The sequence below is a fragment of the Catharus ustulatus genome, chromosome Z (genome assembly GCF_009819885.2).
Source record: "Catharus ustulatus isolate bCatUst1 chromosome Z, bCatUst1.pri.v2, whole genome shotgun sequence".
Classification (NCBI taxonomy): domain Eukaryota; kingdom Metazoa; phylum Chordata; class Aves; order Passeriformes; family Turdidae; genus Catharus; species Catharus ustulatus.
This window is the reverse complement of record NC_046262.2, coordinates 1,054,629-1,078,302: the sequence shown is the minus strand read 5'-3', so window position 1 is coordinate 1,078,302 and position 23,674 is coordinate 1,054,629. Positions and strand designations below refer to the sequence as shown.

At 42.8% G+C, this 23,674-nt stretch overlaps 1 protein-coding gene across 2 annotated transcripts in view; it reads right to left on the bottom strand.

The window, feature by feature from the left end:
- Positions 1 to 3,396: 3,396 nt before the first annotated feature.
- Positions 3,397 to 23,674, bottom strand: part of MYO5B (myosin VB) — a 143,337-nt gene continuing 123,059 nt past the window's right edge. The window contains exons 28-40 of one of the 2 annotated variants that reach the window (XM_033085915.2): positions 22,932 to 23,171; positions 22,032 to 22,129; positions 16,402 to 16,479; positions 14,096 to 14,294; positions 13,048 to 13,141; positions 11,945 to 12,088; positions 10,652 to 10,803; positions 10,211 to 10,300; positions 8,105 to 8,255; positions 7,086 to 7,371; positions 6,349 to 6,523; positions 5,362 to 5,442; positions 3,397 to 4,604 (exon numbers count right to left, since the gene is read on the bottom strand). In XM_033085915.2, coding sequence (XP_032941806.1) covers positions 4,452 to 4,604; positions 5,362 to 5,442; positions 6,349 to 6,523; positions 7,086 to 7,371; positions 8,105 to 8,255; positions 10,211 to 10,300; positions 10,652 to 10,803; positions 11,945 to 12,088; positions 13,048 to 13,141; positions 14,096 to 14,294; positions 16,402 to 16,479; positions 22,032 to 22,129; positions 22,932 to 23,171 — 1,941 coding nt within the window. In that variant the 3' untranslated portion in view covers positions 3,397 to 4,451. The remainder of the gene's footprint in view (positions 4,605 to 5,361; positions 5,443 to 6,348; positions 6,524 to 7,085; positions 7,372 to 8,104; positions 8,256 to 10,210; positions 10,301 to 10,651; positions 10,804 to 11,944; positions 12,089 to 13,047; positions 13,142 to 14,095; positions 14,295 to 16,401; positions 16,480 to 22,031; positions 22,130 to 22,931; positions 23,172 to 23,674) is intronic. The other variant, XM_033085916.2, reaches the window with a different exon arrangement.

Here is a 23,674-nt window from a genome sequence, read left to right as displayed (position 1 = left end):
GGGACACATTTAAAGTGCTGTAAATTTTGCAGAAAAAAAAATGTTATCCTGTGAAGACTCCCATTTTTCATATAAAATAATCTCTCAACTATTTTCCCCACTTAATTCCAATGATTTAATAAATCTATAAATCAACGTACGTGCAACGTTTTCTTTAAAAAGAAGCAAGGGTTTTTCTGTATTTTCTCCCTTTGCCATTGACTTCCCTCATCTGAGACTCATTTAAGGCCAAGGGAAGGGATTGTGCCCTGAGCTCAGGTGAGACCCCACCTGCAGAGCTGCCCCAGCCCTGGGCTCCAACAGCACAAGGACGTGGAGCTGCTGGAGCCAGTGCAGAGGAGGCCACGGAGATGCTGCCAATATTTCAGCACCTCTGAAATCAAGTTATAACTTCTAAATCTTCCAGTGTCATAAGTGATTCTCCTAATTTCTGTTTATAAACTACTCAGAAATGTTTCTGTTGGACAGAAGTATATATTGAAAGGGGTTATTTTTTGCATTCCCATTTTTGACCAAGAGCCACAGTTTCTTCAAAAGTGTTTATTTCACAAATTTTTTTTTATCCCCAGCTGAATATTACAGTGACTATTACAAGCATTTTCTTATAAACAAAGGTGTAGTTTACAGATTTGTTCAAAATGGAAAAATATTTTATAAGCAGTAGTATTTCATCTACAGTATTCACTCATGTATATCATTCAGCTTTGACAGCAGCTATATCTTCTGCTTAAGGTAATGACACTTCACACCACAAAAAAAAAATATCCCCAAAGATTTCAATATAGTAGCACTTTTTTAATATATTTTTTTTTTCTTCTAACTTCAAATTAATCTCAAAGTCTTTATCCACTGGCATTCACACCTTGAAATAATTTGGATGCTCATCAGGGTTATGTCTTCTGCATTGTTTTAGTTAATATCTACGTTGCTAAAATTTGTTTCAGAAAAAAAAATCAATTTATGACTGTAATATATATGTGAATCAATAAAGTTTGAGGAAAGAGCTTCATGGAAGTTCATGCAATTCTTTATAATTAGGTTCTATTTATATGAAATAATAAAATGCTAATTTTTCAGTTAATAGTCTGAAAGAATAAGTTTGCACAATTTTATTCAATTACTATTTAAAACGGAGGAAAACAACCATTGTTTCAAGTGCAGCTTTTTCATTTGCACCTTTTGCAAATCACACAAATGAGGAGTCATGTCCTGCAAAGACTTCAGTGTTCAACTTGCAGGGTGATGAAAAGCAGCCACTATGCTTAAAACATGCCCACATTTTGGTACTGTTTCACAAGTATGAAGAAATTCTGGTAAGATCCAGTGGAATAAACTGCATCACCAAAAAAAATATTTGTAGTGTAGGACTGCAAAAAATTAAGTCTTGAGGTGTAATGTTCTTTTTCTCCAGTCAACAGCTCCAGTCAGCAGCTTCATCAGATGAGACAAGCAACCTCAGCTACAAAATGCCAATTAAAAAAAAAAACAAAACTAAAAGGAAGAAGGAACTTTCTGGTGAAAATGAAATGTGGACATTGTCCTGGATGCTTCTTGTCGGTCAGCCAGCATATGCCTGAACTCACGTTTGAAGTGTTGGTTCTGTAATGCTGGTAATTTGAGCATTTTGATTTAATTTTATTCCTAATAGTGCTTTTCTGAGATATAAGCCATCATATTTGCAAAAATCACCATGAGTCACTATTGTTTTGGTTGGTTTTTTTTTCCCCCCAAGAACTCCAAAGAGTTTTTGCAGACCTCCTCAATGTAGGCTTTTATATCCTTTTTCTGTGACAGAATAATAAAAATATTCCACTCTTTTAATGCTTATTTCAGAGAAGTAGTGATTGAGCTAAACAGCTAAAGGCACAGAGTGGGAAAACGCTAAACTTAATAATCAATATTTAAAAATAAAGACAGATCTGGAGAAGAACCAGTGTTCTCTAAGCCATGCTTTGCTTTTTAAATAAAGAAGTGTAAATGTAAGGAAAGAAGGCATGCTTGAGCACAGCAATTTAACTAAATTAACATTTAAATACAAATTTTAAAAATTGCTAACAGAAAAGATAACATATATTAAAAGTATTTCATACAGAGTTCTCTTCCAGATGGATCTCACTGGATAAACTATGTGATCACAGATCAAGACATTAAATCTCAGTTCCCATCTACACATACAAGGAGTTTTTAAGAAAGAACATATAAATTACAATCCTGAAAGTGCCAGTGAAGGACCATTATCCCCTAGAAGACCATCAAGCACATTTTACAATGGTAATCAGCAACAAAGTCACTGCAGAAGAGGATTCTGCAGCAACCTGTCACTTTGAGTGATAAGCATAGGTTTAATCAATGCATTGGGAATTGTACTCCAAATAATTTACATCAGAAAGAGGTAGAGACCCCAACTGCCTGAAACTGCTGACCTAACACGAATCCTGAGCAACAGCTCTCTGTTTAAACCACCTTACAGAAAGGCTGAACCCTGCTTTGAATTATTTATTTTTAAACCATGAGGACTATTGGAGCGTGGAAAGAAGGGAGAGGTGACAACTCAAAAAAAAAAAAAAAGAAAATCAGAGCACTGCAAAGACATTCATTGTGAAAAGAGGTAGGTGAAAATAAATAAAGATATTGTGGGTGATTGGGTGGCTTGTACCCACATTGTATAGCAAGGGGGGATGAAGGCACTACTGAAAACACAGCAGAGGTGAATGCTCAAGGACTGCAGTTTGAAGGTAGTCCTGCCTCTATGTGAGCAAAACGTCTATAATTTGATAGGTGATGGTTTAGGGCTGAAAAAATTACTTTTTAGCCTGAAGTCTGTCCTTCAGTGGTAACAGTTGCTCTAAACTACAGTCTCAGTTTGAAACAAGGTATTTACCCACTGGCACAGACTGACATAATTCTGCAGAGCACTCAACAGTTTCTTTTAAAATGTGCTTTTTTTTGGATAGTAATATACATATATGGTACATACAGGACGACTGCAGTTTGTATATACACTGATTATATACAGGATGCCTAAATCACAACACAGTCCTTGCCTAGAAAGGAAACTGCAGCAGACATGAGTTAGTGTATCTTCAAGAAACTTCACATTCTACTTTCAATCTCTGAGCAGACTGCGTACCTGGTCATAAATTTTGTGTTTGGATTTACACCAGCTAAGAAGAGTCAGATGGAGAGAGTGGATTTTTCTCTGAAAGCTCTTAGCCATGATGGTGCTGTGGACCACAGAAGCAACCACAAAAGCAGGTGAGTTAAGATTGATTTAAACAAGACTCTTGTGGAAGTGGGAAGGGCAGATTTCAATACCTGTGTGGTGAGGTCAGAGGGTTTGTTTTTGGGTGGGTTGTTTTTTTGTTTTTTTTTTTTTTGTGTGTGTGTGTTAGAACATCTCATGTCTTTTAGAACTTCTAAAATTTTAAAAATATTCATTTATCCAAGCTGTGTATTTGCATGATTCTTAACATTTGGCTACTGAACTGAATGGAGTTTTTCCATAGACAGCTACAGCTAGGATTAACCCACTGAACACAGGTAGGGCTGGATGATTAAACTGGATTGCCTTAGCATGATCTATGCATGGGATTCTGATACTGGCCATGTAAGAGGTCCAAGAACCTTGACAGCCACTGGATGAAAATGTTTGACACTTGAAAGCACAAGGAAAGCCAACAGTAGGGATCAGGATGATGCCATACCAGAAACAGAAGGCTTAAGGCAGTCCTTTGCATCATGATTATTTCACTAGGGACAAAACCTTTCCTAACTTAAATTTGGTAATGTAAGAAAGTCCAATGGAACAAAGTCCTGCCAATTTATTTCAATGCCCACAAAGCAGATGCACTGAATGTATTTAGGAGGAGCAACAGCATTTCTCAAACCTACAATTTGACAAATTCCCCATCAGTGGAAACAAGCAGCATTCCAGCCCTGTTACCTTTATGGTGTGATAAATACATACCTGCTGCAATTTACCTTTTCAATTCACAGAACTGCATGTTCTGTTATCATACACACAACACCATCTGCTACTAGACAAATGACACATCCTTCAAGGCAGCACAAGCGTCTCAGATTTTGTTTTTGTCATAAGACACCTATGAAGATCAAAATAAGCTGTCTCCCACTTCCATCCTCTTTTGTTAGTGGCTTTTGGAGATGATTATGGGCTTTGAGCTATGTCAACATAAAATCAAGCAGTAAAAAATAAATCTATTTTTCAAGTATCCTTATTTCTGAGCTGCAAATTACCAAAAAAATAAAAAATCACATACAGACCAGTGTCGTTTTTAGTGTACATTTTAGCATCCATTTGTTACTGTGTACTGGTTCTTCCCTAAGCCTGTTTGGTCCATATTTAAAGAATTCTTGAATTCTTTTTATGATTTTTTTCTTTTGTTGGTGCAAGTCTCTGGGTGTGAGAGGTGAACTTAATTCTACTTTCTTCAGACTTTATTGAGAAAATCCAGGTTGAGAGAAGCAGGGAGATGAATGGAGTCCATGGTGATGGCAGATGGGTTGAATGGGAATAGAACTGGGAACATGTGCTTGAAGTCTAACAGCAGCTGTGGAGGGTCATTCCGCTCTTGCAACTGCTTCTGTTGGGTGTGGGAGAAGAAAACAAATTCAGCATCAGTTGTTGCCTTTTGTTGTTGTGTTTTACACCATCAAAGGTTTGGGAATGTGCATCATTTTACAGACAGTGCAGAAAACAGTGAGAACTATTTTGTTCTCTTCAGCAGCAGCTTTCCTTCTGACCAAGTATTTACAGGAACTTCTGTAAAGACTGTATAAACACTGCTTCAGGAGAACCTGGTTACATTTTCTGCATGACCACAAAGAAAGACACAGGACCTGGAAACAAGATGACCCCCTTGGCACAGCAAAACCAGGACTACATGGTAACACCAGACTGCCTTTGATTCAGATGCTCAACAACAGTGGTATGTTCTGGGGGTAGCTGAACCCCCTCCTGCTCCTTGTGAGCATTGCAAGGTGTTTGGCTTTAATTTGTTTATTTTTGCTTTAGTTGCCAGTTTCTACCTCCTGTCTCAGAAGTAACTCCATTTCACCAACACTCTGTTGACTCCTGCAACCTTAATCCTCAGTCAGGTTGCTACTGAAGAGCTGAATTAGCTGAGCTGGGGATTTGGGTGCTTATTGCCCTCTGTGATTAACAGCCTGGTTATCCCTGCAGCTGTAAGTGTGTGTGCACACAAAGAGCACTGAATTCAGGACAACCTGCAGCAGCATGACTTTTATAAAATGCCTGAGTTAGCAGTGATTTAATAGGGATGTCACTAGAACTACAGAGATGTCATTTGTGCCCTCCAACTCACAGCCCTTTAAATTTACCTGTATGTTTCGTATGAAAGCTACTGTCACACGTTCTTCAAACTCATTCACAGGAGTGTAGAGATTAAGTATCTTTACAATCTGTTGGAAACAAAACACGGTTACGGTCTTGAGAAGCCAAACTTTTCTAGAACACAAAAGCAGTTTGTCATAATATGGCCACAAAAAATCTGTCATGACAAAGCAGAGAAAAGAAGCAGGAGGAATATCACCCTGGTGTTTTTCTTTGCCTGCTGTAAGGTATTGCAAGATCTGTGGACCTGTCAAAATCTTCTTATGCAAACGTCTGCAAATTGGCAACAGCTTTGGACCACAGATTTGTACAGGGACTCCACCTGGTTGGCACATGGTGACATGGATGACTTCTGATGTCACCTCCACAATACTTCTCTTGATTCTCCCTCACTCGCACTCCTCCCCTCAGCTTTTCTCAAAAACACATGTTCAGGACATGGTGATGCAGGTACATTAGAAAGGTTCTCCAAGAACCACTGGAAATCAGCTCACTTCTCCCTTCCTACAATATTATCAAATTAAGGACAGTCAATCCAGCAGTAAAAAAACGTGAGTTTCTGTCCTCCTGGAATGGAGTCTCAAAGTTCAAGGTCATATCCAGCCAGCCTAGGTTGGCACTTCTCAACCTCCTGCCCCAAACAGGAATCCTTGGTGGGCATCCTGCAGCCAGTTTATGACCTGACTAAAGACAATAGGTGGGTTTAAAACGCCAAAACTCTGACTTATACAAGAAACTCCTCAGGGCTGGGTTTCATCTTTGCACATTTCTGGAGCTCCAGTGCCATCAGTGGCACTGTAAGAGAGGAGCCACCACTGAGAGGGGCCAGGATGTAACATCAGTCCTGAAAAGCACACGCTGTGCCCACTGAAGGAATGGTGCTAAGGCTGGGCACTGAAGAGCTGGCAGCAGGAGACCACCCTTTCCCACTCCTTAATTTCCCTGTGCTGTAAACCCCTGCCCTACTCCCTTACCTGCTGGGTCGTGAGCGACGTGCACAAGGAGCAGATGGCCTCGGCATCCTCTGAGGTTTTCTTTTTCAGCTGCAGGAGCTGTGCTGCCTGAATCAAGGGCTCCAAAGTTTGTGCTGCTCCACTCTGCTGCAGGTTCTTCCCACGCAGCCATTCCTCCAGCTGGCTTATGTTAAACCTGGATAAGCAACCGAGGCAAGATGTGAGCTGAGAGATAAGAAGTAGCACCTTCAAAATTCCTCTTTGGGGCTCAAGGTATGTTGCAGTGCTGGTGTATGTGGCTTTCTGTGATGCATATTTGTGATACACGTAGCAAGAGACAATCAGACAAAACTTTAAAACTGAACATCTCAGGGTAAAATACTCCAAGTACCTTATGAATAGAGGAACCATGTAACAGCCAAACAACACAGGGGAGGTGCTTTTCTAGAGCATTCAGGTTCCTCCAAGTTTCAACAATTAAAACAAAGCTTTTAAACAGCTTTTAAATGCTAACAAGATTCTGCAAGGTACCCAGATAGCTTTGAGAATAGCCACACAGGAAATGCTTTTGCTGTGCCCACTGTCCAGCTCAAGGCGAACACAGAAGGATCCAGCATGGGAAGCAGAGAGGGTAGCAAAAGGAAGATTTAACTAATTTGCAAAGAGGCATGCACTTTATTTTCCTATTTCCCACCAACTTATAACATTAACAAAACCTCCCTAAGCAGGCACAGCCCAGCCCCAAGCCCCAGCCCCACCTCAGCTGCATGCCCGTGCTCCACGAGCAGACATCCTTCCTCAGCAGGAGGTTGTTCAGGGCCACGGCATTGATCATGTAGAAGAGCTGCTTGAACACCTGCTGGATGATCTCTGGGTCCAGGCCCTGGTCACACATGATGCTGTGGAATGAGTTCAGCTGGCGAATCATTTCATCCAAGCTGTACGAGTTGTCACCTTCTCCCGAGTTGGAGGAGTATTTCCTGTAGCCCATCGGTTTGACACTGGAAAGCCCTTGGATACTCTCGTTTTCCAGCACAGCAGACACTGAAAAGAAAGGGGGAAATGGCCTGAAAAGCCTGCATCCATCTATTTGTCCCTAGAGGGAAGAACTGATCCCTCCATGGGCTGCAATGAACAAGTATCAGTCTCGGTGATGCAACGCCATGGATGCTGAGAGAACTGAGAGCAGGGCAGATCATGAATGGCTGGTTTACTCTGATAGTACAAAATAGTTTAAAAACACACAAATATCCTAGAATGACACAGGAGGTTGGTTTGGAAGAGACCTTAAAGGCCATTTAGGTCCAACACCCCTGCCATGGGCAGGGATGCTTTCCACTATCCCAGGTCGCTCCAAGCCCTGTCCAGCCTGGCCTGGGGCACTCCCAGGGATGGAATATTCCTCACATCAATCCTCACGGATTCAGCTGAAGAGATAACCCTTCTCACACTTTCTCTCACCCTTTAAAAACCAGGTCTTTATGAGTCTTTTTCTTCTTCTGAGTCCTCTCCTCCCTTATAATGTACATTTCCACCCATAAAAAGATTAACCACAAACCTGGTCTGGAGGGGAAAGCAGACCTCACCTCTCCCACTGCCTCCCCAACAGAAACTAAAGAGATATCTTCTGGAGTGGAGGAAAAACCCTCATTCCTATTAGCTTCTACCACGGGGGAAGATAATGGTTCATGCTGGCATGCTGCAAAGGTCTGAAAAACAGGTGGAGCAGACAATCTGGGCCAAAAAACACCCTGCCCAAGGGCAGCTGTGAGCTCACCGATCATGGGCTGCAGGATGCCCTCGGCAATGTTGATGAGCTGCTGGTAGTTCTGGATGGAGAGGTGGCCCAGCACCTGGCGGTACTCGGTCAGGTCGAAGTTCTTCAGGCAGTGCTCATTCTGCTTGGCCGTGTTTTGGGTCATGAAAGCCTGAACAGGAAATTAAAACACCCAGGCTCGTTATCCCACCCACTGACAGTCCATCAAAACTGCTTCATTAAAACCCCTCTGCACCCTTACAGTACAATATGCCAAAACATGTTACCAAAGTACATTACAGAAACGATCAAAACTCATAAATCACCTTTCATTTACCCAGGCATTTGTCCACAAATTATTACTAGAGGACTACCTTTTGAAGAAAATCATTAAGCTACCAGTTTTTCACTTTATCCTTATCAAGGATCTGCACATCTGTATTAACTGCAACATACAGGATTAGAAAATGACATTTTAGGCCCTGTGAAACTACTTTTAGCTACATGCTTATTTCTTTAAGTTCCAACTATTTATGGGAAACAAAAAATATTTTGATATTAAGATTCTAGAAAATTGGGGGAAAAAAATTATGGCTGCATGTTATGTGATTTGACAACATTTTATATTGTTCTGAAATTCATAAATCTCCCCAAATAACTGAAATTGTTGCCTGCCTTTTGCTGATACAGCTGATCTCTGATCCTGCATTTGGCTGCTCTAAGCCTCACAGCCTTCTGGGCTCAGATATTAATACCAGTTTTAGTGGAAGAAGCCAATGAGATGTTTTAATTAATACAGATCCTTTAATTGCCTGTTACTTGGTGTGAAAATGAGAACTATGAAACTGGTTTTGTTGGTTGTTGACAAGCAAAACGCAAAAATACAACATACCCCAATTCGAGTTGATTTCACAATTTTCCCATTTTTCTGAGTAATTGAAGAGCATCACGCTCTTCACGTGACAGGACTGTGAAGTGGGTTGGGATTTTCTTTTAAACCTTTTCTTAAAAAAGGGCTGGATTTAAAACTAAAGATAACAGTATCTTGCAAACTGGTCAGAAGCATTTCTCTCCTCTATATTTTGCATCAAATTGCCAATGGAATTAGCAAACAGCTGGTTCATTTAACCAGTAAATAATGGGAAAAAATGTAAAATTGTGTTTTAACCCAGCTGGTTCTCTGGGGAGAATTTTCTTTAAATGCAGTATTATTATCCAAACAGAAGAGGGCAAACAAGAGCACAACTGCTAGTAAGTATTCTCAAAAATATTTTGACTTTTAATTTTAAATCTTTAAAATCCAGTGCTGAGGTTCTACACACAAATAATTATCTTTTGAATTTGAACTATCAACCTGAATAGTTAATTTTATGATTTTTCTTTCTTACAGTTTGAATGCTCAATATAACTAATAAAAACCAAGACTAAAATAAAAAATAAAAGTATTTGGGTCTGTTGAAAAATTTTGTATGTAGTATGCATAACTATAAGGGTGGCAGTGTGTAATGTTATAGGAGAACTGTGATAATCTCATTTTTTTGAATGGGATCAGCTTTAATAAAACTTATTCCAAGCTGTGAAATACTGTTTAGTGAAAAGCTGTGGGACCAACTAAAACCAAGAGAACAGCCTTCAAAACAGTCCACCATAGAGAGCCTGGCAGAGCTGGGGCTGCTCAGCTGCACAAGAGAAGGCTCCAGGGAGAGCTCAGAGCCCCTGGCAGGGCCTGAAGGGGCTCCAGGAGAGCTGCACAGGGACTGGGGACAAGGCATGCAGGGACAGGACACAGGCAATGGCTTCCAGTGCCAGAGGGCAGGGCTGGATGGGATATTGGGAAGGAATTGCTGCCTGGGAGGGTGGGCAGGGCTGGCACAGGGTGCCCAGAGCTGGATGGGATTGGAGCAGCCTGGGATAGTGGAAGGTGTCCCTGCCCATGGTGGGGGAATGAGATGGGTTTTAATGCCCCTTTCTAACCCAAACCACTTGGTGCTTTAAGGAGCTTTTCCAGGAGAAGCTAGCCGTGCTATATCCAGACTGACCAAGTTCCCTCCTTGGGATGCCCCTGGTGCCAGGAGGATGCAGGACCCTCCCTCCTGCAGGGATGCCACCCCCAGGCCAGGCTCTCACCTCTTCCCCGCTGTACTGCTTCAGGCAGTGCAGGAGCCTGCACGTGTTTGCCAGCCAGAACGATGTCATCTCAAAGTCATCATGGTGCTTCTGAAGAGGCAAAGTGAAAACGTGTGAGATTCCCCACCTCCCTTTCAGTGGAGGGTGATGGCACCACAAAACTAACCAGTTTTGAGTTTCCCCACCCAGAATCAGGCAGTTTTCCCTCTACAGCTGAGCAATATTAGCTGCTCTTCCCTGCAAACTTTGTTTTTTTATTTTTAATCTCTAAATTCAATTTTATTGCTGAGATCACAATTCTCCTTTTCCTTCTAAAAGGGGATGCTCTAAGAGCAATTTGGCTTGAAAGATCACTGTGAGAGCTGAGTGTCACACACTTGGGCACGGTTATTACCACCTGACAGCCTCTCAACCCCGACACAAAAGCAAATGGACACCTGCCTTCAGCACTTTCTTAATGCCGTTGATGGTGGAGGTGAGCAAGGAGTGCACCTTCTGGTCATCATTGATGTAATCTGCGTGTCTGATGCACATGAAAAGGATGTAAGCAGGAAGGCAGGGAACAGTAGCAGACACTGCCTGGGGCTTGAGATCTAGAAGATTCGACAGTTAAAAAATAAAAGAAAATTCACAAAAGTTAAAAAATAAAATGGAATTTAAAACATAAATAATAAAGTAAAAGAAATTCACAAAAAAAGGTAAACTTAATTTTCCTCAACTGACAAGTGAAGCAGAGAACACCACAGCTGGAGTGTGCCCAGGCAAACCCCTCTCTCCTTTCAGCCCTGGGGAAAAAGGTATTTTGGTTCTGCAACTTGTATCCCTCTCTGCAGAGTGGACACAGAGGTTCAGCTGCAGGACAGAGGGACCTGGGCTTGGGAGGGCAGCCCTGCCTGCACCTGAGGTTTGTGACACCACCCCATTTCTCCTTATGGATGCACAGTAGAGCCAGAGCCTCTTTACCATGTAAAACCCTGCCCCAGCAGCACACAAAGCACCTTAGAACAGCTCCCTTAAGCTTTCAGGAATACCTCCTACAATAAATCCTCTCTGTGAATTGATGACACCTTAAATTGCTCTTTCCCTCAAGATACAGACTCCTAATGGCAGCTGTGGGCATTTGGAGCCTCTGAAGAACAAGCCTGTCTGGTTAGGGGAACTTCAGTGCCCACAGCAATGGGCTAGCACTGCTCAATGAAGACTTTTTGGACCCTCACAGGCTCTGCTGGGGTTAGAACTGCAGTAAATACCAACACCCAGCCAGAGAAGCCTGACTCCTGAAACAGCACTGAGTGAGGGGATGCTGAAGCAACTCTGACCAGGCTGTGAAGTGCAGAAGAGCTCACAAATTCATTAGCTGCTGTCTGTTATCACCTCATAAACCAAACTACCTTTGTTCCACTGCTGTGCCAGATCCCAGGGGTCTATCTTTCTGCCACCCCCTCCCCATCTATCACATCGTACGAAGTTCAGCAAGTTACTGCCTGCTCTAAAAACTGTAGCCTTGCTTTGTTTATCCCATTTTTTGCTATCCCTAAGGGATTGTGTCCATCCTGGTCCATACGTTTAGTGCAGCACTACTTTACCTACCCAAACTGCCATCACCACAAACATGAAGCCCCAGGAGGGATTAATTGAGAAGATCTATTTGTCTGCCTTAATTTTTTTAATCTCAAGTTTACAAACTCCCAGGAGAAGGAGCAGCCAGGCAGAGAAGCAGAGCAAGCTCCCCACCTGTAATGAGGTTTCGGATGAGGAGTGGCTCATCCTCTTTGTAATATTCCAGCATGCCCTGAAAATCCTTCTCCTTCCTCTGGACAGCAACCTGCATGTTCCGCTTGTGCGATCTCCTCTCCACTGGCACCACTGTCTGGGATGCTGAGAAAAGAAAAGATGATCAACACCTGGCTGGCATCTAGAAATCAGCACCTATTCAGGCCTTCCACTGGCCTTAGTGCAGACACTAAGCCAAAAAGTTATAAATTAAATTCCCAGCGATGTCATCAGTTTTGACAGATTTATAGAAATAGAAACAATCAGGTTCTGGATGAAAGAAAAAGTGCAAAACTTCAACTAAAAAGAGTAAAAAATGAAGCCAATTTTTTATTTTCCAAGAGAGCACGAGCTAGAAAGTAGCAACTTCTAGTATGATTTTCACCAAGAGGGGCAAAAAGCAGGCAGGCAATGCAAAATCCTCTGGCATGGCATCTTCTGTCTGCCTGTAAAGCTGCAAGCCATGGTGGCACACCACTGAAGTGCAATAAAGCAGCAGAGACCAGCATGCAAATACTGCAGCAAGCAGCAGGCACATCACACTGACAGAGAGCAGCTGGGCGAGCCGTGGAAACCATCCAGTTATCCAGCTTAATTTCACTTAATTCCTGGTTTCCAGAAATTAACTTGTGAGAATGGGGCTCTCTGATTAATCACGGCTTCTCCAGAGAACAGAAGTGCTTTCTCTATGACACAGATGCCACATTTAAGCAGAGTATACATACACATTTTGATACTAAAGGGTTGTAATCCCCCCTTCAAATTTGACAGATCAGAGCATTTTCCTGCTGGCCACTGGGCTCCTTCCTGTATCTCTGCCTGAGTCACTGCATTGACCACAATGACAGCAAGAAATTCCTTAAATATCCTCCAAATCCTGGTACCAGGTCAGTGCCAGTGCAGTGCCTGCTGCTAGTTCAGTGCCAGAACAAGCAAAAATCTTACTTTCATAGAAAGAAAAAGAGAACAAAACACCCCAAATCCTGCAGCTCTTCAAGGCTGGCCAAAGGAGTAAAATCCAAGTGTAGTTCCCCCAACCCAGTGTCTCCCAACACACAAGTCACCTTCAAAATCTTGGACCTTCTTCATGTAAATCTTCAGCTGCTTCTTCAGCTTCTTTTCATTATTTTCCAACTTTTCCAGCAATTCCTTAAGATCCTGAAAGGCAGAAGATACATTTAAAAGATCTCCCAACATTAAACACAAGAAAACTCATTTGGGGTGAGTTAGAGGATGGAGTCTGGTCTGTGCATCATCAAGGCATGGTTATGAGTATCTCAGTAGAAGAGGATTTAATCCTGGCATTTAATCCTGGCTGTTAATCACATTTAAACAGTTTTATTTAGATACTGGAGTTGCTGAAAAAAGGCAAAAACTCAGGAGGTGCCAACATTCCCTCCAGACCTTGCACACTGATACAGAAGGAGAGAAAGGGAAAATTTATGATCATCCAGGCCAAATTTTTGGAGTGGCAACTGCCTTTCCACACTTCCAGTAAAAGCAAGTAAGATGAAAGGCCTGTGCTGCCTCTGTGCCTTACAGAATAGAGGGGTCCCCAGTGATCTGATTTGGAAGGTAGTGCCACAAAGTAGACAGGTTTTAAAAAAGCATTTAAAAAAAAATAAAAATAAAGCATTTGTGTAGTCACAAAAGTCATACAGCCACGGAACTGTGGCTTTCCTTCCTTTTTTAATCATAGGCATTGAGATAAATGAGGACAGCAGCTCAAGAAATTGTCATTATAAGACAATATATAAAAATGCTAATTTAAGGTAAACCTGCACTGGGAAATAAGCATTCAGTCCATCTCCATCAACAGAGAATTGAACACAGAAATGTGTTTGCCCTTCCCCCTGAAGTTCATGCTGACCAAGACACAAAATGGGGTCTTTTCAACACAATTAGAGTAATTGGCATCTGAAACATAATTTCCTAAAATGCTGCTCAAGACCAAGTACCAACACTCCCAAATGCACCAGTGGGAAATGCTGATGGATTCTGCAGAGTTTAGGAGGAGTGAAAGTGCCCTTCCCTCCCACCTGTTTTGCTTCCTATCTCCTTTCTCTCACACTGTTTTTGCCCTGTTTCTGTGTTTTCAGCACAGCCTCTTACCAGGTTTTCATTGGTCAGACGTGTGATTTCTTGCTGAAGTCCTAACTCCACCTGGACCTCTGGAGAGAGCTGCAGAGTCTGCAGGAGTGCCTGCTGCTGCTTCTCCAGCTCCTCTTGCATTGAATCCACCTGGTTTTTCAGAGCTTCCATCTCCTCCTCATGCTCCCTTCTCTGGTTCTGAAGCTGTTCTTCCAGCAGCCTGAGAACAGGACCACACACTGATCAGTCTGTGATGTCAGCATGATGGTAGTAATCACCATTTGAGTTTAGATCCTTAAAAATCAGACAACTTGGGAGATACTCTCAGTCAACCAGCCTATAAACTCATGAACAATAAGCTATTATTGCCACATTAGTCTGTCATTTGCTATACTGCAGAGGAAATACTTTTGAAATTAAAATATATCAAATCAAATGTTGGGATTTAAAAAAAAATAAATCCCAAAGCAACCTTTTTTATTTAACTGCATCAAACATCCAGGTTTCCTTTACTTACAAAAGGAAATACATGTCAAGAAAGCAACACAGATCAACAGCTGTATGGTTTGTTTTCAAAAGCTCAGCTTGAAGGACATTTGTTTCTGTGCTCCTTTCCTGTCAAACATAAATCCTCACTCTTTAAAACTGCCACTTCCTAAGACAGAATGCCTTTTTAAATCCAGTAGAAGAATGTTTCATCACTGAGATGTTAACTGCAGACACCAGTGCTGATGGTGACGGTGACAAACCTGGCAGGTGACATGGTAATTGATTTTTTAAAGTGTCCCCTACCCTCTGCTACATGAAAATCTGCCTTCAGCCCACCAGCTCTTGCCAGAAGACTGAAGTGACTCCAGAAGGTACGAGGACTGAGAGAAGGCCACCAAGCCAGAAACTACAAAGTGTAGTACCAGATTATACAGGGCATTATGGCCAAGAGAAGGAGAGACCCAAGGGAATAACCAAGCCCTGCTGCAGCTCAGGGACGTGCCTGATCAGAGCTATGGGTCACCTCACACCCAGCAGTCCTCAAAGATGAGGAAAATTCTGCTGCTGACAGCTTCACTCTGACCCAGGACATGCACAGACACAGAGCTGGGCCAGTGGGGGAAAAAGCTGCAACTCTCTCTGGTCCACAGGGAAATTGTGATCCACACCTGTGAACTGTTTCCCTTCAGGAACAACTATGCACAGTGATATTTTTTTGTTGTTTTGTCTTTTTTTTTTTTTTAATAACTGTTATAAAAGAGTGCTTCCTTTCAGGGAAGATTCCTGGGTGAAAAGTACTAATCAGTCCTCAGGTTGTTTTGTGTGGTTGTTGTTTTTGTTGCCTTCAGAAAATTTAACAATGCAATCTCTACTCCCACCTTCCAGTACAAGACAGAAAAGCGTGTTTTCCACCTATAGAAACATGGGTGATAATGCAGTCAGCCTCATAATCCTGTCAAGAGTTCTATTCTTAATAAGCTTGGAAAATACAGACCCACCATGAAATAAGTATTAAGTACTTAATTTTCATTTTATTTCTTCATACTGGGATTAGTTTGGATAATCCCTGAGACTTCAATGAACCTAGGTTCCTACTTTGCTTGGAAAAAAACATGAAATAATCTCTTATTTCTTCCTGTTACTGTCTGGTTTCACTCTGATACCTCTAGATGTGACCACTTTAGACTACTCTATACACAATATTAAAATTTTTCATCTCTTTAATGTCCTTAAAACTGTAATAAAATCATATATATTGGAGCCCCATAACCACCAAGCACAGGGGTGATGCAGGACAAGAATCCAGGAGGGATTCACATGCCTTCCTCACCCACAGACAACGCACAGATGGGAGCACAAAATCCCCAGGATCATGCAAAGGGGGCAGCACTGGGATACAAGGACAGGCACTCCCATTCCAACAGGTCAAGGATTGGGAGAAAACACTTCTGAGAGGTTCCATTCTTAGTGCAATTTGGGGAAAAAAATAAAATGGGAGGGATTTTTGGTCTTCTTGGAGATCCCAGCTTTAGAGCCTTCACCACCCTTCACCACCCAATTTCCCATTAATGTCACACAATCCTTACTGGATCACAGCTCAGGCATTAGTGAACAGCCACCACCAGCAATGGCCAACTGGAACCATGACTCCTCTGAAAATTACAGGAGGGTCTCAATTCCTGCAGTTTGGAAATGCTGCCTCCAGCTGCTCCCAGAGAGGACAGTGGGCCCCATCCAGGACCACATGGCAACAGCAGAGCAAGACAAAGAAACAGGAGGGCAAGGAAAAGGGAGGAGAAAGGAGAAGCAGCAGTGAGGAAAAAAAGAAAGTATTTGACCTGGCAACTTGCTTTAAACCTTGATAAGCCAAGCCGAGCTCTCCATCTTCATTGAGATACCCCCAGTCCTCAGTCTTGCTAGAAACAAAGGACAGAAAGAGGAAACAAGAGGACAGAGAAAGACAAAAGGTCAGTTGAAAAAGAAGGGGGGAAAGTGCAGAACCCTTATTTATTTCATTCAGTTTTCTTTGTTAGAGCATACTTGTGCTGCATTTCTTTTTCCACCACAGAGAAGGAGAGCACTGCCTTGGTTGTGCCCTGTACAACATTTTAAAACAAGTTTCTCCATCTCTTCCCCACTGCAGGAGCTCCCACTGGTCTAAAATAAATTCTACTTCTACTTCAGCCAAGGGTTTCCTCAGCATTTGAGTCAAACACATCAGTCTTTCCTCAGATCAACCTTTGGTCCAAAGACCACATGCATCCACACAAGATCAATCTCCTCTGGATACATCCAGGCAGAACAGTGGCCAGAAAAGTCTCATCTCACTTTAATACTTTTAGCAGATTGGCATTTTTAGTCTCCTTTTAGCAGATTGTTTGGGGGTATATGAGGCAAGAAGCTGATTTATCTTCTTTCATGAGGTGCTGAACACATTACAAATGAGTGATGTAAGCTGGTCAACTTGACCAGAAACACTTGTTACAAAAAGATCTTACATGGCTTTGATGTCAGTCAGAAAACAGTGCTTGTTTTTTAAGCATTAACAATTAAAAAGTAGGCAAGGAAGCCATCAAACTTAATATATCATTATATTAAAAAAACCCACAAAGCAACAAAAAAAAAACCCACACAAGAAGAAAGCCAACACACATTTTGAAAAGAGCTGTAGCAGATGCCACTCCCTGGCAAGGGAGTCTGTGCATATTTCAGTGGAAAAGCACAACACACAAACATTCATGAGCAAATTTTCACACGAGGAAAGCAGTGAGAAATGTGGTGTTGCAGCACTGCTTTGAAAGGGCTCTGGAGGAGCCTCACCACCACAGACAGCTCGTGCATCCCTCCCATGCCAGTGCTCGAGCACTTCTCAAAATCAGCAAACATTTCAGGCACTGACATTTGCAGAGTTCATCTGTTAAAGCCACATGTATGAATTTAAATTAAAACCTTGTTGCTATCCCATATGTAGCAGGTTTCCAAAAGGGTCTTGCAGGCAAACAGATACAGGGAGGTTTATTGGTCTCACTTGCATGAATTTGTTAGTAAAGTCTTTTTTTGGTTCTATAATCTTAGCAGGACATGTCCTCAGGCACTGAAAACCAACGGAAAAAACAGCAAGGATCCCTACTATTTATTGCATGTCAGAAACCTATGAAATCTCACATGATGAGCAGCATTTTTAAGAGATAGCCTCCTTGGAAAAATAGCTTTCCTTCCTTTTTTAATCATAGGCATTGAGATAAATGAGGACAGCAGCTCAAGAAAGTGCCATTATAAGATAAATATACAAAATTGCCGATTTAAGGTAAACCTGCACTGGGAAATAAGCATTCAGTCCATCTCTATCAACAGAGAACTGAACACAGAAATTGCTGTGCTCCCCCTTCTCCCAGAAGTTCATGCTGACCAAGACATAAAAAGGGGTCTTTCAACATAATTAGAGTCATTGGCATCTGAAACATAATTTCCTAAAATCCTGGGTAAATCCTTTTCTCAGATAAGGCTGGAAAGGAGTTGAAGGGGCTGTTTCCCCTTTACCCTGATCTTGGAGGTGCAGGTCTGGGGAGCAGCTGGGACCTGCAGTCAGCAAACTGTCCCCATCAAAATAAAAAAAATTCCTGCCCAAACACCTCCCTGCCCTGTGAAAGTAGCCTAAAGGAGGTGTATGTACCCCAAACCCAGAGATGTTAATTTCAGCATCTTCAGTAAATTATCCTCTCTTCATAAAGAAGGGGCATTCCACTTTCAGACACAGATATACCTTTTTGTTTTAGTTAAAAGGAAAAAAACAATCTGCATCACAGACTAGATCTATGGCAGAGTGGGAAGATACTCACTGGAGAGTGGGAAGTAGAGATGATATGATTGATATGATATGATATTATATGATTGATATTATATGATTGATATTATATTGTATATTATATGATCACATCACTCTCCTAGCTGCAAAAGCATCCCTCATGTGAAGCCAGTATCAGCTCTTCACTTTGCACAGCAGCTGCAGGTGGGACTTGCCCAACAGGGAAAAAATAAAAAATCCATGTACTCAACAGAAATCACTTGGAAGCTATCACTGAAGCTAATTTCAAAGACACAGCCTGATTTACTTTGAGCTGCCAGGTTATTATCTCTTAATACCATCATCTGGTCTCTCACTGGCTCTCTGTTTCCACCAAGATCAAACAGGTTTGAAAGAATGATCCCAAGAACTGAAACTGGGAACAAAAAGCCTACTTAGCTTTAGATTCAGTTTTTGAAGCAGAAAATGAGGTAGGAACTAACTTGATGATTTTCCCCTTAGCAGCTGAAATTCAGCAGAATTTTTTTTAAAAAGGAAAAAAGAAAGAGAAAAGCTGAGTTTAACAAATTTATAAAGAAAGGCTGCTTTCAGTTCAAACTTGATCTTGACCTGGAATCAAAGGCTTTCCTCCAAAAGCTTTGTGGAGAAAGAATTGCTGCATGGGGCAGGGTTAGCAGCACCTGGCAGAGTTCTTCCTGATTTCCCCCTGCTGTATTTAGAAGTACTGCATTGTATAAACACAGAGAGAAAAAAAGGTAGATCTCCCACCAAAATAAAGCCATGCCCTGTCCTCAGCCAAAACAGTTAAGACATGATGACTTGGAGCTAGGAGCAACTCCTGGGTGGAGCAAGGTTTTGCCACATCGGTCAGCCCGGGCTGGTGAAGAAACTCCACCTGGTCAAAAAGCACCTCGGACTGGGGTCAAAGAGAGGCTGGCAGAGCTGGGGCTGCTCCCCTGCACAAGAGAAGGCTCCAGGGAGAGCTCAGAGCCCCTGGCAGGGCCTGAAGGGGCTCCAGGAGAGCTGCACAGGGACTGGGGACAAGGCATGCAGGGACAGGACACAGGCAATGGCTTCCAGTGCCAGAGGGCAGGGCTGGATGGGATATTGGGAAGGAATTGCTGCCTGGGAGGGTGGGCAGGCCCTGGCACAGGGTGCCCAGAGCAGCTGTGGCTGTCCCTGGATCCCTGGAGTGTCCAAGGCCAGGCTGGAGGGGATTGGAGCAGCCTGGGACAGTGGAAGGTGTCCCTGCAGGGTGTGGCACTGGATGGGCTTTAAGGTTCCTTCCAACTCAAACCATTCTGTGAAAGAGAAATGAGAATACTTCTTGCAAAGAAAGTGAGAGTAGAAGTAGTTCTTGCTTATAAATCCCACTGCAGCCCCACTTGAAAAACTTCCCATTAAAATATATATTGATTCAGATTAGAAAGGGAAGGCTTTTCATTTTCTCATGCTAACACCCTCGGGTATAGAGCTGTGTAAGTACAAATTCCAGTTTGGGTTGGGGGACAGAATATGTTCACAAACACAATTATCCAGGCTCCCTAAGCATTTTTCTTCATCCATTTTATTGCCATCAATACCAGCTTATAAACCAAAACAATAAACAGCCAAGTGCACAGGGAACCTTGTAATGGGAAGGTTGGTGGTGCTTAATGAGCCACTGGATAAATCACTGCAGAAAATCAGGGTGAGAGCATTTAGAGCTACGGCAGCTGCATGTCAAGAGCCAAGCTCCTGCACAAGAGAGGCAGAGGAGAGAATAATGAACTGACCCTCGAGACTGCAGATTTCCCATCCCAAAACATAAGAGCCCAAAAACCACTCAGGCCAGATCACACAAACTTCTTAAAATTGCAGCTCACCCGTGCAATTTCAAGAAAAGAAATGTGTACTCCTGTGGAAAACTAGATCATGGAAACTTATAGGCCCTGGAATGATTTAGAATCCATGTGGATGTGGCACATGGTTTAGTGCTGGCCTTGGTAGTGCTGAGAGAAGAGATGGACCTCAAGTCACCCTTTTGAACCTAAATGAGTCTATGACTCAATTCTTTCTGCAGAAATCAAGTGTGGAAACCACAATGTCTGGAGGAGGACTGGAGCCTCCTGGCAGGCTACAGCAGGCAAGGCACCTTCTGTGTACCAATTAGTTAATTATACTAATTAATACTGGGGACCAGTGACACCCCTGGGTCAGACACATGTCCTCTGAAAGCAGCAGGACTCCTTCACCAACCTGTGAACACAAACTAACCTTCCCTACACATGCACACTGGAAAATTTAGGGAGTAATTAAAGCTGTGCCCAACAATGGCATTTCACATCTCACATGAGCACCCACAGCTCCAGGAGAATGCTGAAAGAGAAAATTCATAGAATTCATTAAATTCACCAAAACCCACTCCCTGCTGCAGGAAGCACACTGAACTCCACTGATTTACTGACAAGAACGTTATGTGCAAGTTAATTTAAACCCCTCCACTGCAGGAGGGGCAGAAATTTTATCATCAAGTTCACTTCAGGAAAGCAAATATTCAACAGGAAATTGAAGAAAACCATCAAGATTAGTCCTGACCTAGCCAGACATGATGCCCAGGTGGAAACCCAATGTCACAGGAGTCCTGGACTCCAACAATCCCCAGTGCTCCAGGCCTCCAGAACTGGTGAAATCTGGCAGAACAGCCTGGGCAGAGCCCCAGTCCAGCCATCAGAGTTTTGAGCTCCACTGAAATGGGCCCTTCTGCATATTCATACAGGTGTGAATAAAATCCTCATTAAGTCAGGTCCCAGCCTGGAAGGTTAACAACCTTCTGCAACCACTCTACAAAGCAGCAAGCCATATTGTGTTATTTAAAGCCATTAATCCACAATGGCTGGGTCTTCTTTCTTGCTGAATGGAAATTATTTAGGGAAAAAAGCTTCAAACATCTGTATTTGTCAAGAGAAAAAAATAAATTAACATTCAATTTCCTTGAAGTAAAATAAAAATTTACTTTTCATATTATCTTGCTGTTTAATCCATGTAATTTTTTTCTTCTTGCAAGATACTGCTTTATTATCTGGTATCCTCCTGGGCAGCTGCAAGGACTGATTTAATGTTTGACAATACCAGCCCATTGTTACTGTCAGGACACACACATGTTCAAACTATCAATCCTCATTGAGGTAAACCTGCAATACAACAGTTGTTCCTGGCATTCAGTTTGGGTGCAAGAAAATCAATAATCTGAGTGTTTCCAGGAGATACATAATGTTTGTTAGCTCAGTTAACCACAACGGGCTTTTGCCTCTGGGAAAACCAGAAGGGAACTGTGGCGTCTTCCCAACACGGTATGAGATACCTGAAATAATAACAAATACAATCCCAAATCTTAGTCTTGCTGCTGTTTACATACTGGAACCGAAGTCAAAACCCAGTTTTTCTCACTTCCAGGTTTGCTTTTCCACCTGCTCAGTATCTGACTGGAACTAAATGACCTTAAAGGTCCTGGGATTCTACAATTCCATAAGACGCGTATCTTTGGCTCCATTTTTATGGCCCACGCTTGAGTCCACCACACAACCCAGAGGCTGGTAGCTCTCTAGAACACACTGATTTTGGTGTGGATCCCTCTCTGACAGAGAACCACCCCTGTGCTGGAGAGGTCTGTGCCACACTTACCGGTTGGTCTCGCACACGCCCTGGTAGGCTTCGATCGCGTCCTCCTGGTCAATGGGCCGGTCACTGCTGGGCCAGCCAGCACTGGAGGAGATTCTCTCCTAAAACCAACGTGCAAAACAGGAATGTGACATCCTGCTTTAAAACTCTGCCTGGCTCTAAAAGTTCCTGACACCAAACAACTCCCAGCTATTCCATTAAAAGCATCCCTGGGGCACCACCGCACTACTAAGTTTTTATGAATCCACACACATGCAGCAGGAGAGATAAGAGATAAGGGATGGGAGAAAGATGCAGTGAACTTGGGAAGAGGATTAGCAGGGTGCTTGGCTTGGTCTGAAATACAAAACACACCAAAACCTTGAGGAATGATAAGAAAGCAAATCAATAAAGACTGAGCTTGTGGAAAATGTGCCCTTGCACTGGAATGTGCTCTAAATACAAATCTCATCCCAGCTGTTTGAGAGACAGTCTTCCTTCTTGCCTGCATGTCAGAAGAAACACATTACAGCTGCACCAGCCCAAAGTGAGCAGAATCTCTTCTAGAAAATCTTTTCTCTCACCCCATTTCCTTGCAGAAAAAGATTATTGCTGCAAAACATCGCCAGGAAAATGCTGAACCACGCACATTGGTGTAGGGGTGGTGGGGGATGATTTACCCTCATCAGGTGTGGGGGTAAGCACCCTATGGCAGTGCCATGGCACAGATAGTCCTGGGCTGTCTGACATGCCAGGGACTACATCTCATCCCCAGGCAGGACCTCCTGCATCCCTGCACAACCCTCCACAACCTCCCTGTGCCATCCTGCCCACAAGAGCAGAAACAGCATTGCTCAGGCAGCCAGTGATTCTTCACCAAGAGAGGGGAAGAAGGAGAAGAAAATCCAGTAGCCTCTCCTTTACCATGTTTTTCCCAGTCTCCTTCTGCTGTGCTGCCTTCATGATCTGCGACCTGAGGATGAGCACCTCCTCCTTGCGCACCTCCAGCTCCTCGTTGGCCGATTTCAGCTGGTTCAGAAGGAGGTTGTAGCTGTCCTGCACGTTGTTGGAGGAGTTGTTCTGTGTGGCATGGTCTGCAATGGCCTTCCTCAGCTCATTCAGCTCATTTTTCAGCTTCTTGTTCTCTGACTCCAGCTCTTGCCTCTGGAAAACATCGAGCCACGAAGCAATTTAAACAAACTGTCCTGTGGTGCCTCATCCCGTTCTGAGATGCCTCTAGGGTGACTCAATTATTGATGATTACAGATCAATGCAAGCCAGGATCTGGGTTTTGCTGCCAACCCAGCCATCTGTGGTTCAGGGAACGTTTTTGCTTTAGTCAGCACCTGTTGCTACTTAAAAATGACACTACAGAGTGACCCAGGGTATTTTTTGTTTGTTGACGCTATTTCTAAACACAGAAACAGGCTGTAAAAAAGCTAAGCATGCTCTTTTCTCCTCCACCTCTCCTCCTTCTGAATCAATAAATCCCACAACCCCCACAACATTCAGCTCATCTTTCATATTCATCAGATAAGATGGAAGATGCTGATTTGCACAAACCATCATCATGGCAGGCATCCCTTTGGTGAGCCACGGGTTTGTGAATTCTCTCTTCTTTTCTCGTACACTTTGTAATTCCCCCACCCCAGTGCAGTGTTTACAGC